This window comes from Lepidothrix coronata, unplaced genomic scaffold (genome assembly GCF_001604755.1).
Source record: "Lepidothrix coronata isolate B3197 unplaced genomic scaffold, Lepidothrix_coronata-1.0 Scaffold49, whole genome shotgun sequence".
NCBI lineage: Eukaryota > Metazoa > Chordata > Aves > Passeriformes > Pipridae > Lepidothrix > Lepidothrix coronata.
In genome coordinates, this window is record NW_016690229.1 from 4583771 (window position 1) to 4602547 (window position 18777).

The 18777-nt window shown below is 49.3% G+C and overlaps 1 protein-coding gene across 1 annotated transcript in view; it reads right to left on the reverse strand.

Annotated features, from left to right (window-relative positions):
• LAMA5 (laminin subunit alpha 5) overlaps positions 1 to 17296 on the reverse strand; it is an 88679-nt gene extending 71383 nt beyond the window's left edge. Inside the window, exons 1-2 of the mRNA XM_017815289.1 lie at positions 17009 to 17296; positions 10929 to 11081 (exon numbers count right to left, since the gene is read on the reverse strand). Of these exons, the coding sequence (XP_017670778.1) occupies positions 10929 to 11081; positions 17009 to 17296 (441 nt within the window). The remainder of the gene's footprint in view (positions 1 to 10928; positions 11082 to 17008) is intronic.
• Between the last annotated feature and the right edge of the window lie 1481 nt (positions 17297 to 18777).

The window sequence follows — 18777 nt, forward strand, 5'->3', positions numbered from 1 at the left end:
CCAAGCCCTCTGGCACTCAAGAGCAGTATATCTAAATGCCACTTCCTTTCCACTCTCCATTCCCTGGGTCAAGTGGTTTTAGAAGGTCCCTTTCTGGAGCACTGATTGAGAAGACCCAGCTCCAAGCAGAAGAGAGTGCCCCTTGCACCACATATTAAGTCCCTGCACCAAACCCAGCTGCACCCACCTTCCAGGCATTTCAGCAGCATCGCCCTTCTGTAATTCCTCTGCATGGTCCCTGCAAGCTTTGACAGCACTGGGTTTAAAGCTCTGGTCGTTAGCAGATTTCAACAAAGCCAATCCCAACATGTGCAAGCAGGTTTATTCTTCTAAAAATCTGCATTACAGCCATGCACACTATGTTAGCATTTGTCAGCAAGTTTCCCCACCATGACACTGCCATTCATAGCTGGGTTAGCTGACCCAACAGCAGCACATACCAGGGTCACAGCGGGATTAACATTCCCAAAGCACTGCTAACACCAGCAGAGATCTGCAGCTACTGTGTTTGTGTGGAGTTCTTACTGCTGTTTGGACCCATGAGGGTCACAAGAACACAGGGGTTTGTCCTCATGATCCCCCAAGACCCCGTTGCATTTACAGCTCCATTTACAGATACTTGAAGCAAGACCACTCTGAGGCAGAAAGCAATGACTGGTAAAGAAATGAGAAAACAAACCCCAGCCTGGAGTCCAGCCAAAAATCTTTGTGCCCACTGAGTTTGGGTGGATGCAGACTTTGCAAAAGCCTGGAAAAGGATTAAGGAACAGCTTTAGCAAACAGCCAGGACAACAACAGTGAAGTCATGACGAAGCCAGCGATACAGCTTTCTGTTTGCAGTCATGAGTCTGTGATTACAGTTTGTAACTATGTGCAAATACCAGAAAGCCATTCTTTTCCTCTTCCCATCAAGGCTTGGCATCCTGCACATTTAACTAGATCCAAGAGATGCCTACAGCAGCATGCCAGCTGGATTTTGGTCACAGGGCATGCTCCGACCCACAGTGACAGGAACTTGGAGGAACCCATAAACAGAGCTCAGCTGAGAGTGTGAGGGAGAGCTCTGTATCAAAGCAGGCAGAGAAAGAAACAGGAAAGAGCAACTAAAAAAAAAAAAAAAAAAAAGAATTGTGGCAACTCTCAGTTTGGCTGTTTGCTTGTCCCTGCATGGGTTATGCAAACAACCACTGGTAGGACTCAGGATGCCAAGCAGAAGATGCAAAAGGATTCTCAGGCAGAGCACACAAACTAGAGCGAGTTACACGCACAGGCTTGGACAGGAAATCTGCTCCATCAAGGATGCAGTTTTTAGCATACAGGTACATGGAAAAAAGACATCATTGATATGCTAATATTCTAGGATAAAGGCAACTTACTCTAAGGGAAGCTGTTCAAAGTTCCAGATAACCATGAACACCATGCAACACAGACACTTCTCCCTGCAACAGGAGCTCAGCCAGTTTAACCTGCTGGCAGAGCCCAAACTTCTCAAGGTAGGTGCAGCTGGGAACAACAGGCATGATGCTTCCTGCCACATCGTCCCCCATGAACGTTTTGTTGTTTGACAGAAGGAAGGAGAAGACGGTTAACTACCATCCTAACACTGTCCTCCAGGAGCTCTGACTGACAAGCCCAGGCAAGTCTTATTGCAGCAGCAATTGCTGGCCCTGTTACCTGCTCATCCTCTCTGCCAGAGCTGTTAGCCCTGAGCAGACCTGTCAGGAAGCAGCACGTCAGGAAGCTACTCCAGAGCCACCTGGCAATCCAGCAGTGACAGCACATCCAGCTTGCAACACATCCTTGTTGCCATCAAGTAGGTGATACCCAGTGCACCTGGAGAACATAAACCATCTTGGAAGGGGACTGAGAAGGGAAATGGGTGCTGAGTTCCTAAACCATACCAGCAGCTCCATCTCTGCTCTCCCTGTCTCTGGCTGGTTGCCCTGCCAAATCAGGGTGTGTGGGGCCAGGCTGGGGTTCCTGGAGGAAACAGGAACCGTGGCTTCCTATACTGCACAGACAGGAGCTGGCACCATCCAGATGTACCTTCCAATAGCAGTGACCTCATGTTAACAAAGGCTTTTTATAGTCATGCTTGGCAAGTCCTTCTATGGAGAACACTTGGCAAGTCCTCTTATGGAGAACAAAGTAACATCATTCTCCTCATTCTTGTCAGGATCGGGTGACCAAAGTAGCCCCAAACCACTGTCCCATCCTTGTCTTGCCAAGGCCTTCTCCTCCTCCTTCCCAGATCTCCCAGTACATCCAATCTCTCCTCTCCAACCATCCCCTCAGCACACCTCCAGAAGCAAAATCTCAACTACCAGGTTTGTGTGAATAGGCCACATTTTCCTCATCTGCTGCCACTGATCTCGAATCCCCTCATAAGCCGTTTCTAAAGACTCTTCCAACCCATCACACCAGGTATGTGCCTTTCACCTTGTGTCTTCCTACTGCTTTCCCTTTTAATTTCTGTCACACAGAAAGCAATGTACTATTTACTGCACTGCTTGGCATTACACATGGGAGGGGAGGTCTGGAATTTGAAGAGCACTGAATCCAGAAAACAGGAAACGGCTGAGGATCAAGGCTGGGCACAGCCCAGAGGCCCACATTTATGACTATAATAAAAGGATAAGGCAGAGATGAAAGCAAAGCTGCGCCAGGCTTGGTAAAGCATCAAAAGAAAGGTGCGGGGGGCTAGAACAGGCTTGAAAGAGCAGAGAAGCTGACTAGGCAGATGATCAGAAGTGTATTTAGCATCCTCTGTGCCAGCCCGGTGGATCTGAGCCAGTACACTGCTGTGCTGGAGCTGTGGACTGCAAGGACAGCTCCTGGAAACATGCCCCAGGAAGCAGGAAAAGCTCACTTGAGGGGCTTCTCATCTTGATCAGGACAAGCATCAAGAACTGAACTGATTGTGCAATGCCACAGGATGAGCCTGTCTCCCAGTCCCTCAAGAAGTACAGGACTGGCAGCATCTCGAGGCTCACAGCCCTTGGCACTCGGGTGTGTTTGGAGGACATGAGTCCATGGACAGCCAAGCACCCCACAGGGGTAAGGGATGCTGTCACTTGCTGGAGGAAGATGACAGACAGTAAAGAAGGGCTGTGTGGGGCCAAGCCAAGAGCTTGACTCCAGAAATTCTCTTCTGCAAACAATTTTGTACTCACTGGTCTGGCGCTGCACAGGCTTCTGCACACAGGCTGTGCACAGAAAATGATGGAGATGGTTGCAGTATTCCCCCTTTGGAGATGGGATAAGCCAAATCACGGAAAATTCTAATTCACTTATTCGGATGCCAGCACGCTCTGTGCCAGAGCTGGGAACCTCTCTGGTTCCACTGGGCACACCGACCTTCCCAAAGCACTCCCTGTAACATCTCCCTGAAGGAGGAAAACAACTCTCCAGTAAACAGGGGCCTGACCCAGACGGTTCTGCTCTGTTTTAACTTGCCTGGTACAACCACAAACAGAGCAGACAAAGCTGACCCCCAGAGCACGTGTATCCACTCACATTCACACCCGATTCAAGGCACGCTCTTGTTTTCCAGCCCAGCCAAGCAGACACTTTCCAGGAGAACAGCAAGAAATTACAAGGCTTGCCTTCCAGCTATTCATTACAAACTAAAGCCTCCCATACACCAGCTAGCAGCTCCCCTGACCTCTCCCCATCTCGTGCTCGCCCCGAGGCTTTTTTCTGATCTTTGAAGAATCCCAGGGAGCTGAGAAGGAAGGGACAGCCTGGAGGGAATGGTAGGAGACCTCTCCATTAGCCTCTTTGTTTCTCATCACACTAAAATTTAAAATAGGCAACAATATCTAGGGAAAAACAACAGTGGAAGTCTTCCACGCACTTCTTAGAAACAGTAATTATCCTTTCATCAGTCATTACCTGGAGCTGTTCTGAGCAGGGAGGCTGAGGCTTATTTTAACACCTGGTTCAGGTCTAGGCAGAGCAAGCACAGCCTCTGGGAAGATTAAGTCGTTTAAGCACAAGGGTCATTTGTAGAAGATGCAAAGGATGGGCAGAAACACCCTCCTTGGAGGCCACAAAAGGTGCCGCAATGCTGAGTGACCTGCCCAGAGCCTCCTGCTCCCGTGCTCTTCTCCGTGCTCACAGCCTGGCAGACGTGAGGCAGGGCAGGTCCTTTGGGAATCAAGTGTTACAAGTGAAATACCATCTACTCATTGCAGCCCTGGAATACTGATTTTAAGCAGTACTGGTTCATGACTTGAGTAAACATAACATACAATTAAAATTCACGTGTCATCCATGATTTACCTACGCTGCTGTTCTGCACATCTTTTCCCTGACAGCAACCCACAGCAGCAGTAACAAAGAGAAAAGAAGTTTCAGCCTTGGCTGCTCTGGATCCTGGAGCTTGGCAAGGCTGTTTGAAAAGGAGAGGATGGCTCTGCTCTTGCTGCCAGAGGAGAGATGCCCGTTTGATTAACAACCAGACACTCCCTTCCCGCTCACCTGAACGGCTCCCGCGCAGCCCTTGGAGCCAGGAATCTGGTGGGAGTTGGCAAATAGCACAGAAAGGTCAAGAAGGCCCAAGCAAAGGAAAAAAAAATCTCCCTTTATCGGCACAAAAAAATTCCCAAAAGCCAGCTGCTGGTCTGGGTCAGGGGAACTGCAACTTTGAAGAAAACAGAACAGCCTTCACAGCTAAGTTAATTTAAACAATAAAGGGGAAAATAAATTGGGAGGGAAGAGAAGATCCACTTGGGCTTGGTGCCAGCTCCCAGTGCTGTATGCTCCCACAGTCACACCTTTTCTGCTTTTCCCAGAGAAGCATTACAAATATGCACCCCACTTGCACTCCACAGCCATGGCAAAGGACAGCAGCACTGAACAGGCTCTGTAGTTAAATGGGAGCCCCAGACCATCTCAGATTAGGGAACTACAATTCTGAAGCCTCTAAACAGATGAAGATCTTGATCTACTTTTGAAGGATTCAATGGCAGTTGCAGAGGACTCTACACAGGAGAAGAGACCATAGGCTGAGCTCTTCAAAGTAAAAAGGATTTCTGCTCAGCCTACTTAACATGCTTTATTTTTAATACTGCTTTTGCTCCAAGAGCTGGAGAACAATTTGGAGAAAGAAGGTCTTTGTTAGAGATTTTACGCCCCAGCCCTTTATTTAAGGTGCAAAAGCTCACAATAAATGTCACTAAGCCCTCCTACCCCTTTCCCACAGTGGTGCCTCAGCACAGTGAAGACCAAGTAGTCTTTAACAGTAAGAGATGTTAAGAAAAGTAAAAACCATGTAGAAAAAAAGAAAATATCTTAAATCTTCACCCGTTCTTGCAATGCTCCATGACAAACCCACCAGGCAGATAAGGCAGCCTGTGGCCCTGAGAAATGGACACTGTGCATTTCCCAGCGATATGTGCTGGGGAAAATGTTGCAGAAGACATTCCCCATCAAGGGGAAGAAAAGGAAGAGACTGATTTCAGTTTTCCCCCTGTGTACAGCAAGAATGAACAAGGATGTCTCAGAGAGAAATGCAGGCAGCAGTTACATCACCCAGAGGCACTAAGAGCTCTCACAGCAGTGGAAATGAAGTTGCCAAAGGAACAAGGTGAAAGAAGGCAGAAATCTACCTAGTTTTCAGCTGAAAATGCTTCTTGGTTGATCTTCCCTATCCCACACCAAGCCTAGGGAAAGCAGCCACTAAGCAACAGCTCCCTTCAGGAACAACCACAAGCATTCTGTTGCTGTTTCATGAGTTCACTCATCAAGAAGGATTTTTCAATTAATTAGCTAGGGAATAAACATCAGATTCATCTGCATGCTGAAGGCTTTTGGGAGGGAGGTAAGCCTTGGCCCATCTCTTTGCAAGGCTTTCCTTCCAGCTGCCTTTCAAAGAGGGCTCCTGAAGATCTCCACCAGCAGCTTCCAATACTATTTCAATTAAATGAAAATAAGTGGAAGGTTAGAAACTGAGGTGAAAGAAGATTTCAGAGCATTGTGACACACAAGGTACTGCTTCAGTGATGTTCCTTTAGCATTAGGCCAGGTCTAATCCAGTCCAGATCTGCCAAAGATGAGCAGGAATTTAATACTCATTAACAAGAAATCAGTTCACACAAGGAGGATTGAGCTGTTCACGAAAGTCAGGCATTTGACTACATTTGCACATTTGTAGGTATCCTGCAAAGCCAGTCCTGAGGGGCCACATCTGCAGTGCAAGAGGGGACAGAAGTAGGTTTATGCCCTGAAAAATCCACCTGGGGAAAAACACCCATCTCCTTTTGAGCAAAGTTTTGCACTGAAAGACCAGCAGCCTGTTGGCCAAGGGCTGAAGTGCCCTGTGTGTACTGTGTATCAACACCTTCACTTCAGAGCTAAAGAGTTAATCAATCCAGAGGCCAGAAAAAGTGGCAGCTCTGCCATTGCAATTACTAGAAACCTCATGAAATGCTTACCAAAGCACCCAGTAAGTTATCAAACTACTCCCTTGCTGAGAGAAATCCTACAGTGACTACAAAACACACCTTCAGACTGGCCCAGGGCCTTGGCTCACAATCCCTTTAATTTCATTTCCATCTTCATGAGTTACCATGAAAAACTTTATTTTTCTCTTTTTAACCCCAAAGGGAGCTGCATTTTAAGCAGTAACACTCTGTATCTCTCCAAAGAAGGAGGCTTCTCTTCTCTCCTCAGCAGCAGAGGTGAATGGTGTTTCTTGCCAGTCACGGGTGTGTAGGGGAGGCTGTGTGCCCTCCATGAGGCACTGCTGGATTAAATACCTTTGGGGTGTAAATCAAAACTCCCTGCAAAGCTTCAGTCTGAAAGTCTGTTCTCCAGTGTCACCAGGGCCAGCAGACAATGCGGGGGGAGATGGGGGATGAATCCAGCCACCTTCTCACTGCAGTAATTAACCTCAAGCAAGCACTGGCACGAAGCTCCTGCTCTTGCATGACTGCAAGCATTCCTCCCCACAGAGTTTATCATAAAGCACCAACTATCCATAAACATCTCTGGGAAGGGCTGGCCTGGGTTCACCTTCATGCAAGGAAGATGTCGGGCCCTGGCAAAAAGCCAGCCATTCATATTTCTTTAAACCTCCTGATTTTTGTCAGCTCTGACTCAAATGACCTTCTTGTAAAAAAAAAAAAAAAAAACCCAACAAAAAGAATCTTCCATCACACCCTTTCCTCCCCTCCACCCACTGTGGCACTTAATCACTGCAGGATCAGAGGGCACAATTCCCATGGTGGCAGTGAGTCATGGTCTCCTGTCTCTCTGCCCTCTGCACAGCCCCTCTGCAGCAGAGGCACTTCCCCATTTCCAGCTGGTCTGGAGCCTCCAGGCAGGAGAGGAAATGGCTTGGAGCTGAGCAGCAGTGGGGCAGGCTGAAGAGCCTCCATAACACCATGGACCTCTTCCCTCCAAGCCAGGTAGGACAGCCAGGTTTGGGACTCGAAGTCCAGATTGTCCAGTGTCCTCCCAACACAGCAAAGTCAATTCTTCCGCCCTGCAAGACCTGAGTTGTGCTTCATTCTTGGTGCCATGATGTATTTTACAACAAATCCAAGCAGCTGCCCAGCCATTCATCCTAAATATACTAACTCTTTAAGCACAAGATCATGATTAAAAGCAATATAAAAAAAAAAAAAAACCAACACCTTCTTCATACTCCTCTCTTCAGCAGCTCCTAAAATCTATTTAACTTTCCTCCCTGGAGCTGTTTGCCATATTTCTGGTCCTCAGACCTGGGTCTGACCTGGGAACCCTCAAGTGAATTTTCTTCCTTTTCTAGCCTTTCCCCCACAAGAAATAAAATCCAAGAAGAAAAATCACTCATCCTCATGGAGGGAGGAACAGACACAGCACCAGCAGGAGCAGTTCCAATCCAACCTCCCCAGCAGATAATCGGACACAGCCTCTTCCCAAACCGTTGTGGGAGCTCTGATCTGCCTTGCTGATGAAGCCATTAAGATTAGGCCACTGCTGGCACTAAGATGACGTGAGGCGAGTGTTTAATATCCTCACACCAGCTGGGTGGCCAGCCCAAGCCATTCTTTAACTTATTTGCTGGCTGTGAATATTCCTCCTTCTCTCCTTCCCATAGGATTTTAACATCCCTGTGAGGAGAGCAAGCTCCCAGCTAGGAAAAGCAAAGACCAACAGGCTGCTTAATTAACTGCCCCTCTCTCAGTTGCCACAGCCTCGCCAAATGCTGGAGAAACCCGATTCCAACGGGTAATTAAGCACTTCTGGCTCGAGAGGGTCAAAGCCAGCAGGGAAGCACAGCAGCAAAGGAAGGGGCTGACACCATAAACCCTGTGCCAGCCCCTGCTGTGCCCCCATGCCATCAGCTCCAGCACTCCAGGCACTCATGACTCCCGAGAGGGATAAAGGCTTTTAGTGGCCATCAGTCCCTTAAATTAAATCTTAATTGGTCCAAGAGCTCCCTAGAGGGATACACGAAGCAAGGAGAGGCCTTGTTTGCCAGCCAAAATAAAGCCCTGCTCTCAGATGTGCCTTTGAGGGTGTTGTTACCTGTGCTGTTTCACAGGTATCCAAGGAATTTCTAAAGCCTGGCTGCCAGGTATGCTGGCCTGATCCTGTGCTCACCCTGCTGGCTCCCAAGAATTCCTCTTTCTCTCTTCCATCCTTTCAACCAGACTCAACTTCAAAAGGAGGAAATCAGAGATTCTGTAACATTTCATCTTGTTTCTATTGCCTGACCTACCAAAACAAAGGAGGGAAAAGCAAAGACCTGACTCTCACCAGGAGCATAAACAGGTTATTACAGCAATTACATGCAATAAGGGCACATATAAAGGGGAATCCACTAAAAATGGGCTGGAGCCTTTGGTTTGCCCAGCTGTTGAGACCAGCTGGGTATGATGTGTTGCATTGGTGGCAGAGGGTCTGTGAGCCCAGAGAAAATCCACACCAGGTAAAGCATCTGTCTGCAGCACCATGTGCAAATTCTGGTACCAATCCTGCAGAAAGGATCATGCAATCCCACCTCCCTGGGTACCAAGGGCAAATAGACTCAGGAGAGGAGGGAGGTGTTCAGCTCCATTTTAACAGTACTGCAGCCCCTCCACATTATTCCAGGCTCTGGCTCCCAGCACAGCAGCTCTGAAGGCCACAAACGCCCAGGTGAGCCAAATGCAGCAGCTTGCAGGAAACAGCACAGCTGGGTTAGCTCTGGCCTAAAGCCAGAAAGTTGCCACAGAGAACGACAAAGAGGAGGAGAAGCTCCCAGGGAAAGCTGGTCCTTGAAAATCCCTCTCCAGAAAGGCACATTGCAGGCTGGCCCTTGGACAGAGGGGGAGAGCAAAGCAACCCACTCAGCAGCACATCCCTGCCAGCTGGGATGTTTCTAAGAGACACAGCAGATGCCACCCACGCTGGTGAGGGCTCAGCACAGCGTGTGCAGCCCCGGGAGGCTTTGCCCACACAGCTATTGTGTGATGCCTGGTGTGCCCCAGGCGCTAGCAGATATTTCACTGGTGCTGTGCACAGCACAGCTTTGGACAGCTGGCACTTGTGGGAGAGAACAAATTTGTGCAGGGTCTTTGGGAGACTCCAAATGAGTGCTATAGGGCAGAGACAATCCTGGGGACTACAGTCTGTGTTGGAGGCATCTAACAGAAGGGTGTCCTCATCAATACAGCCCAGGTATCCATGGCTGTAAATCTGGAGTCAGACACCTGACAAACCACAATGACAAATGAGCCTTTACTCCACCAGAGGATGAAAAAGCCACCTGCAAGGCCAGTGCAAAGCTTCAGCATCTGACAAGGCTCGAAATCCCTGCAAACAGTGCAACCTCCCACAGGGGCAGTGACTCAGCCCCTGAAAGGCTGCTGAGCAATCACAGCAGCCAGGTTTCCTGTGCAAGAGGTGAGCTGCCCACAGCTCCACAACTGCCCCATCCCATGGACCTTCCAGTCAAGGAGAACCCAAATGTGGTTTGTAGCAGAGCTTGGGGAAGCACAGCAGAGGAGGTGAGAGCCCATCCCTACCTGTTCGTGGAGGCCCTTCAGTGTGTGTCTGCTAAAGTCTTACAAACTATGGAGCAAATGCCACAAATGCTGAAACACAAGGGTTAAGGCTGCCAGGGAGCAGCTGGGACTGTTCAGCATTGCAGAAGGGGTGTCTCACACCCTCCCTGTCCTGGCCAAGGACTGAGGAGTTCCCCCATCCAACAGCCAGAGTAGTGGCTCCATACCAGAAAGCAGACCCACATCCCTCAGCTCTTCAGATCTCTGGCTTACAATGCATTCCTGCCTTTGCACTCCAGCCAGGGCATCTTTTCTGCTGCTTCCCTCTAAGCTGAGGAAAAACTGAGAGAACACTCCATTTCCAGAGGGACAGCTCTGTGGATGAATAGGAGCAGCCGAGGAGGCAGTGGGGGCTGGCAGCCCTGCTATTACAATGGTAATTCCCTTTGACTTGCCAGCATTAGAGACCAAACATCCATTGTCATCCTTTGTCTTTTATAGGAAGATCTTCAGCACGGACTCACTGTTTTTAAAGTTTTAAATGCACCAGCTAAAAGTTTTAGAGAGCAACCTTGAATTTCTCAGGGCTATATTTTCCAATTTTGGGGTGAAGCCTTGCTAACTGTCCCCCTTCAAGAGGCAGGTACCCTCTAAGGGGAAATGGCACCTACAAAATGTGGTGGGTTTCCACGAGTGACTCAACTTCGAGGGAGAATCTAAATAGTAACAATAAATAACACACAATTTGTTATAACTATATTAATATAGTTAATACCACAAACGGGCAAAAGGTTTTCCCTTCCATATTTTAACCAGAACCTCATGCCACGTTACTAAATGAGTGGGTTTTGTTCCACACTTCCACAGAGGTCTACTAAAGGATTTTAAAAGCACAGCAGCAGGTCCTCACCAGCACCACCTACAACATAACGAAGAAGGGAATTGGGTTACCTGTCCAAGGTCCAAAGTGACGTTGACCTGGTTGAACTCCAGCCCCCGGGAAAGAGGGGGGCTCTGCCACCAGCGCTCCGTCCCATCAATGGCATTTGTGATGGGGTGGGCCTTGTTGCTGTTTGCAGAGGAGCAGATGTCGCAGTACTGGCCCTGTTGGAAAGTACAAAACCAACACTTAAATCCCAGCCAGAAAAACATGATACAAAGCAAGACAGGTATCACAGCAATTCAGAAAATACAGGGTGTAAGCCTACTGATGCAAATCTATATATAAACTTTTTGTTTGCACTGATTTGAAGCATGAATGGAAAAAGGAACACAAAAAGGCTCAAAAACCCCCTCAACCACCCAGTGTAGAATTTTGGCTGCTCTAAGCAGCATCCCTTCTATATTGCAGATATGCATGGAGTGCTGGCAAAGGAACCTGGACACAAAGAACTCGTTACCAGATGCAGAGGGAGAAGCCACACCACAGTAGAGAACAGTAGCTCAAGCTCCATGGCCACCAGCTCCTCTGCTGAGGTTGCCATTCACACCCCTGCTGATGCCCAGAGATCCTGACCCAGATCATTCAGTCACTTCTACAGACTCAGACTGGCAGTTCCTCTGCCCAATTCCCTGCAATCTGTTTCTTGTCCACCTATTCATTTCACAATATAGTCCTTTCAGCTACATTTTCAAGCTTAATAGTCTCACAGCAGAGTTCCTTTTGCTGATGATGCTGCAATGCAAGGCCAGAAGGGGACAGCCCCAGCTGTCAGCTGGCCAGGCACCTCACTGCCATCACTTCTCTGCCTTGCCTTTGTGGTGCGGGTGGTTGTGTCAGCTCCATGGACACGCTGCCAGAGAAAACAGCCCTGCAACTTTAACAGTACGACCAGACAAAAGACCTGAGCTGTTAGGGGCAATTCTTTCTTTCCCATTAAGGGACAAATGAATCTGACCCACTCTCAAAAAAACCTGCAAATAGCCCTGAAAATTGGCAAGTTATTTCTTTTGTGGAGCCACTGTTCTGTGCTTGAATTGCTGCTACAACAGCCTAGAAGGGGACTCTGTTACGGGCAGTTTTCCTTTTAAAGGCGCAGTTATCCCCAGGCAGGAATGCTGCCCTTGCCTGTCCCAGCTGCAGCCAGCGTTAATATTACACCAGGTACAAGATCTCAAGACAGGCAATCCCCTTCCTGTTCACTGCATCTGCACCCCTACAAGGGCTGAGGCAAGACAGAGCCACCGCAGAGCGTGTGATTTTCCAGATGCTCCAAACTCTGGAGGAATCTCCGTGCAAAGGAAACAGATTTCACAGCATTCTTCCCCACAGCCATGCCCTATGTTATTTGCAGGCAATTATGCAACACAAATTGTCCTGAACAAGAACACATTTTCATTAAGTGTTCTGGAGATATGAAAATAGCAGACTGGGCAAGCACAAGGCCAAAGAAAAAGGAAGCTAAAACCACCCAGGTAACCCTGACACCCACTGTACAGAGCACCCGCTGTACAGAGAGGTCAGGACAAGGCTCGTTTGAACATGCTTTGAGCCAGGAGGGAGAGCAGACCAGATAAAACTGACCCAACTCTTCAGCTCAAACCTTTAACGGGAACCGGTGCAACAGGTTGTGTGGAAATTTCTGCTGCACAATGCACAACACTGGGAGGGGGGGGAGTGAGGCAAGGTTACAAAATGGGGATAAATAACAAAAATAAAGTGTTCTCATAGTTTAAATTCTTGCTACAGATGTAAAAACCATTTTGGACCCAAAGTTCACATCGACTGAAGACAGTCAACTCAAGTTAAATTAGAGGGGACTAAAAATTAGGATCAGCTGCTCCACATTTGTAATGCTGCTGTTGTCCCTCCCCACTGCTGTGCAGCCTGGGCTGGAAACACATCAACAGCTGAACCAAGTTCGCTGTTAAAAGCGTGATTAGCCTCTTTGATGCACCAGTTGCTCATTAGTTGTTTCATTAGAGCCAGACCTAAAGCTGGTGAGAATCATTTCCAGCTATTTGTATTTTAGAGAAACTCAGGCTCCCGCGCAGTGCGTCAGGTTCTCAACAGGGGAGTTCTGACATCAGCAGAGGACTTTAATTAAAAAAGCAATTGTGAGCAGCAGGCTTAGCGAAGACAGCAGGTTGCCAGAGCAGAAGAGGTGTGGACACCGCTAAGGTCCACCAAAGAAAAAACTTTGCAAAAAGAAAGCAATGCAAGAAGTTGCAGGGCAGCTTAGAGAACATAAAACTGCCACTATCAGAGCAAACTGCAAAGAGAGAGATAAGGAAGAGGTTTGAATGGAGGGCAGCTTACAGAGACCTGCAAGGCCCAGTCCTGTTCCTACTCAAGTCAGTGGGAACTTTGAAGTTTCCCCTGAGCATGAAGACTAGCCAGGCACCCCACTGGCAACACTCGCCTTGGGGAAAATAGGTGGCTTTGTCCCAGTTTATCTGGCCCTGCCATGACCCAACATCAGCTCTCCTCACCTGATTTATCAGAAAACCACAGGGAGCATGGGGCAGCCTGAGCTGCTGGGGATGAGGTAAAAAGGGCAGGAAATGGGGGGTAAAAAGTACTGTTTCAGACAAGTAAAATGCACGCTTGCTGCTACCAGGGCTGTCCTTGCAGATCAGCTGCTCAGGCAAAGTTAAGCAGTGCTGTCTCACCAGGTGTTTTTTTCTGTGAGCAACAGCACCTTGTTCTAAAAACTTTCATTTTCAGCCACAGTTAAACCCCTGAAGTCCAACTCTATCGCACATGTAAATACAAAAGAGACACGGATAGAGAGGTACAGCATCAATTGTCACCTGGAGCATGGAGAGCCCTGGGCTGAGCCGGATTCCCAGTGCCACACGGGACAGACATGGTCTGGGATTACAAAGCACCAGGACAAATGGTCACTGACTACTGCAGGATATCAAAAGAGAATGTCACTAAATTCATAGATGCTCAGGTATGAAATAGCTTCAGATCTCAACTGTTAGTGACACCTGGAAGAGCGAGAGGACCAGACCTCTGGTCAATGCACACATACAGCTCAGCACCACCATTCACTGTGCAAACCAGTGCTTGGAACACAGGGTGTGTGTGAAGACAGGCTTTAGAGGAAGGCAAAAGTTGCACTGACTTGAAAACAGTGAAGTTTGTTTTCTGTTCTTAAATTCTGAGGTCTAGAATTCCTTCAATTAATGCTAGTAACTTGTCTTACTGTTATACTCCTAATCTCCTTAAATAATCGTCTACAACCCTGCCTCATCCAAGCACAATATACAATCCCTGCTGGAACAGCCCCCTAGGCAGAAGGGTGGGATGGGGAACATGAGCACACTGCTATGCCTTTGCAGAGTTGTCTGTCTTCGAAGACAGCTACAAACATCTGCAGCAAAGCTCAATCAGAAAAAAAGAAACCTATGACCTCTCTTTTGCCTCATCTTCAAGACATGATCATTAAGGCAGGATCGCCCATGCTGAAGAGTGAGTTGGACAAGGGAAGCAAACCTCCATGGCAAGTCCCTTTCAGCACACCTCAGCACTGCTGTGCATCACATCCTTCCAGACTGAAAAGCCCCCCACAGTTGGAAATGCTCTCTTCTGCCAAAAACCCCTGAATAAAGCAAAGGAAACTCCTTGAAAAGGTTTACAGCCTTCCCATAAGCTGTGCCAAAACCACTGCAAGTGTCTTTAGAGCACCATTATTTCAGAAAGCTTAATGATTATTCGCACTTTAAGACTATCATGTCTTAAAGTCAGTGAACTCCATTTTCTGAAGTTTTCTACAACGTCAAATTAAAACAGTAGAAAACAGAGAACTAACTGAACTAATTTATTAGATGACTGTATTAATGTTTATTCTAAGTCTTTAATCAAGCAAATGTCCCTTCACCACCACAGCATGTGGAAGTGTCTTGGGAGGGTCCCGAGGCATTGTTCCAGAATTCCTGACCAAACCCCCTCATGCCATGGCCACACCACAAACGAGCAGCACTGAGCAGGTGAAGGGAGAAGGGAAGGACTCTGGTCTGTTGTGACACACGGGCAGTGAGGACATGCATGTGGAGTTCATTATTGTTGTTTCAGTCTGCTCAAATTGAACACTTCCCTCCCACCTCCCTCCTTGCTTTAGTCACCGGGTGGTGCCAAAACCCCTAAAGGGGATGAATTGGGAACTCTGACCTCTGCTCTGATGCCTCCTGTTCCCTCCCCTCCCTTTTAGGTGCTGCCTGTGGTCATGGAAAGGAGCCACTACAAAAGGATTTTTCTAAAGCTTTCAGACTGACTGAAGACCACTGGCCTGGGAAGTGGTGCTCAGATCAAAGCCACCCTGTGCCAGAGCTGCAGAGGGGACGGAAGGGGGCTGCTGCAGAAATCCACAGCTCCAGGGAGCTGTGTTTGGCAGCAGGGGAATGATGAGGCTGCCCCTAGAGCTGGTACAGCCTGAAGGGTTTCTTTTAGTCACCAGCATCCTCGGAGCTATGTGTCATGCTGAGCTAGCAGGGTGGCCAGAGCACAGATGGACACATGTGGAGTGATAAATGCACACCCACATTTGCCAGCTTTTCCAAGCACTCTTATTCCTCCTAGTTATACTTGGCAGACCATTCAACTTATTTGCAAGTGCACATAGCAGTTAACTTCTTCATCTTTCCTTGCTCCTTTGCCTCACTGTAGGCACAATTACTACATCTAGGTCCCTGTAAGCCTCCTGCTACAAGGACTTGAAGCAAAGCTTCTTCAAGTTACATTATTCTACAGTGCACCAAAGTGAAACAGATCACTTTAGAAGGTGGCAAAACTCAAGAGGAGGCGAAGTTAAGTTTTTGCCATTCAGTAACATCTTCAATAATTTATACTATGTAGAGAGCAGAGTTCCATGTCATAACCACACAATAGCCAGAAAATTCCTAGTACAGCACTAACTCGGGAGAATGTGGCCAGAATGAGAAAAATGTTTCAGAGACAACTATGCAACAAAGCCACCCCAACCAAGAGGCCAAAAAAGGCTCAGACCAAGAAACTGACAGTTTTCCCTTGCTCATCCTTACTGTTACCTACAACACGGACAACCCAGGGCTCCAGGGAACAGGTGAAGTGGCACCTTAACCCTCACAAGCACCAGGCAGAAAACACTGGTGAGCAGCAGCTGGTGGCTCCGGGCTGTGAGAGCATTTCAAATCAGAGCTGCTCTTCCCAGCCTGGGCTGCCCTGAGGGGAGGCACAGGATCTGGAGTTCCTGCAACTAAAACTAGTGTTTTACAAGCCCGTTTACAACTGCTCTTTCCTCTCTTCAAGAGAGCCATAGCTGTTACGCTGCACTGCAGTTTTTACCGTCTACATTCCTGGCTGCAAGCTCCCTCTGGGCAGCTCAAAATGGGACCCCCGAGATAAGTCACCTGACATTCGCTTGTAAAATCCACCCTCGTTACTTTCCCTCTGCTCATCCCAACGCCCCACCGAACACACGGGGAACCCCGGAGTTAAAACACATCAAGGTAAATATTATCACGTTTAAGACACATCAAGGTAAATATTATCACGTTTATCATAACGATTCTCTGACTAGAGGAGGAATGTGAGAGGTGGTTTTCCCGGGATTTTATAAACATAAAGAACCCACAAACTTTAAAAATAATGCCCCAGGAACTCAGCGAGCTGCGTTTCATGTGAGCAACTCCTGGCAAGGCTGGGGGGGAGAGAGAGAGAGAGAGCACGTGCGTCCCACTGCCCCGCTGTTCCGGGGAGCTGCGGACAGGCCTGGGCAGGGGGATGCGCTGGGACCACCCCTGCCTGCCCTTCGCCCCCTCCCTGAGCGGCCCGGCACGAACACACCAGCAGCTGCTGGACCAGCTCTGCACAAGGGATGCGTGGGAAAACACGCGCGGAGCGGGGCCGTGGGGCCCCGAGATTCCCCACCGCAGCCTCTGCCCCCAAGAAACGGGTGGGACGAGGGAGCGCTGGCCGGGGGAAGCACAAAGCGGGGCTGGGACCCTTCCGCACCCCCCGGCTGTGCCGCCCCGGCGACGCTCCGCGATCCGCCCGTGTGCGCGGTCTGCGCTCCCCCCCCGCCATTCCCGCGCACCGGCCGTACCTGGATGGTCTGGTTGGGGTCCCCCCCGGCCACCGGGCCCCCCACCAGTTTGCAGTAGAGATCCTCCACGGCACGGCGGCTGCCGGCGCCCGCCGCCTCCTCGCCGCAGGTGGCGGTGGCGGAGATGCGGGTGCCCTCGGCCAGGTTGAAGTAGGGCGGGTGGAGGCTGTGCCCGTTCACATCGCTGGGGAAGGAGGCGGGCGGCCGGGCGGCGGCGGCGGGCAGCGCCAGCAGCACCACCAGGAGCAGCCCCGGCCGCGCACCGCCCCGCTCCGCCGCCCTCGCCATCTTCACCGGGGGCTGCCCGAGCGGCGGGGCCGGGCAGGGGCAGCGGCTCCGCGCTCCCGTCCCGCCGCCTCGCTCGGCTCTGCGGCCGCGCCGCCGCCGCGCTACTTCAGCCCCGGCGGCGGGGAGGGGCCGCCCGGCCCCGCCGCCCCCATTAACCCTTTCGCCGCCCCCGGGAATCCCCCGCTGCCAGCCCGGCCTCGCCCCGGGAACCCCCCGCTCCGGCCCGGCCAAGTGGGGTGAAGGGATTCCCCACCTCCCGAATAAAGGGGAGACAGGATCCCCCCCGGGGAACAATGTGCCCATTGTATGTGCGGGGCTGCGCTGCCCGGAGGCTCTGCTGGTGTTTCAGTACGTTAAACTCCATTAACCGATAGATGGGTTATCTACAGGAAAACACTCTATTACTAATTAACAAATCAGGGGAAGGCTCCACCGATTCCAGTTGGCTCTCCTCGAGGTATGATGTGGATTCTCGTTAAATTTGGGCAGTGAAAATTTTACTTCCACTTTCCCCAGAAGGGATGGCTTTCGGGAAATGGCTTTACCTTCTCACCAGGGGGAAGAAAGCAGCTCAGTGATAATCCAACCTTTGCCCAATCTGTCCACGAACAGTCCCTCCGTGATGTGACTTGCAAGGACACACACACTGTCAGGTCTTTATATACTGCTGGGGGGAAGACATTTTACAGCTAAGAAACTGAACATGTGTATATATATAAATATATAAATATATATATATACGTTTGTATATATATACCAACACATAAATTAACTCATCAAATCACAGACTTTTTTAAATCCAAGAATTAAATGATATTCACAAAACGTTGTGCCTGAACTGGACTAGACTCCATACAGTTGGATTGCTGCAGTATTTGAACCCCACAGGAAGCAAAGCAAGCTCCTAAGCATGTCCAGGTCTTCACAGGCTGCTGCTGGGCATTTGCTCCTTGCCAAACATCATCCTCTTTGTTTCTTTTTTCTGTGGACAGCCTAGCAGGAATCAGCCCTCTTGGAAAAGTTCTTTCAAATAATTAAAAAAAAAAAAAAGTATTGTGATGTGTGTAGTTCAAATAGGTAGTTCCACAGACTGCATTTACGTATGGCATATATCTAACAGGCTGTGCCATTACACTAATTTCAGCACTTTCAGGGGCCTTTGAAACATCTTTTTTGCTGTATCTGAAGCACTGTATATGTGGGATAGCACAACAGGCAGTCCGACACTCTCCGCCCTCCCGCCAGGTGCTGCTTGGGAACGCTGGTGGGTCTCAGCATCAGGAGGTGGAGGAGCGCAGATCCACATGCCATCAGGAGCCAGGGAGCCATCCAGTGCCAGCTGTTTCTCTGGGATGCATTAGCATGACATCAGGACTTGTGAACGCAGGGCGGTGAGAGGTGCCCGGTTCCACATGGCGAGGAAGCACTGAAGCACAGCCGCCAAGCCCATTCAGTTAGAAAGACTTCCTAAAGGGCTTTCA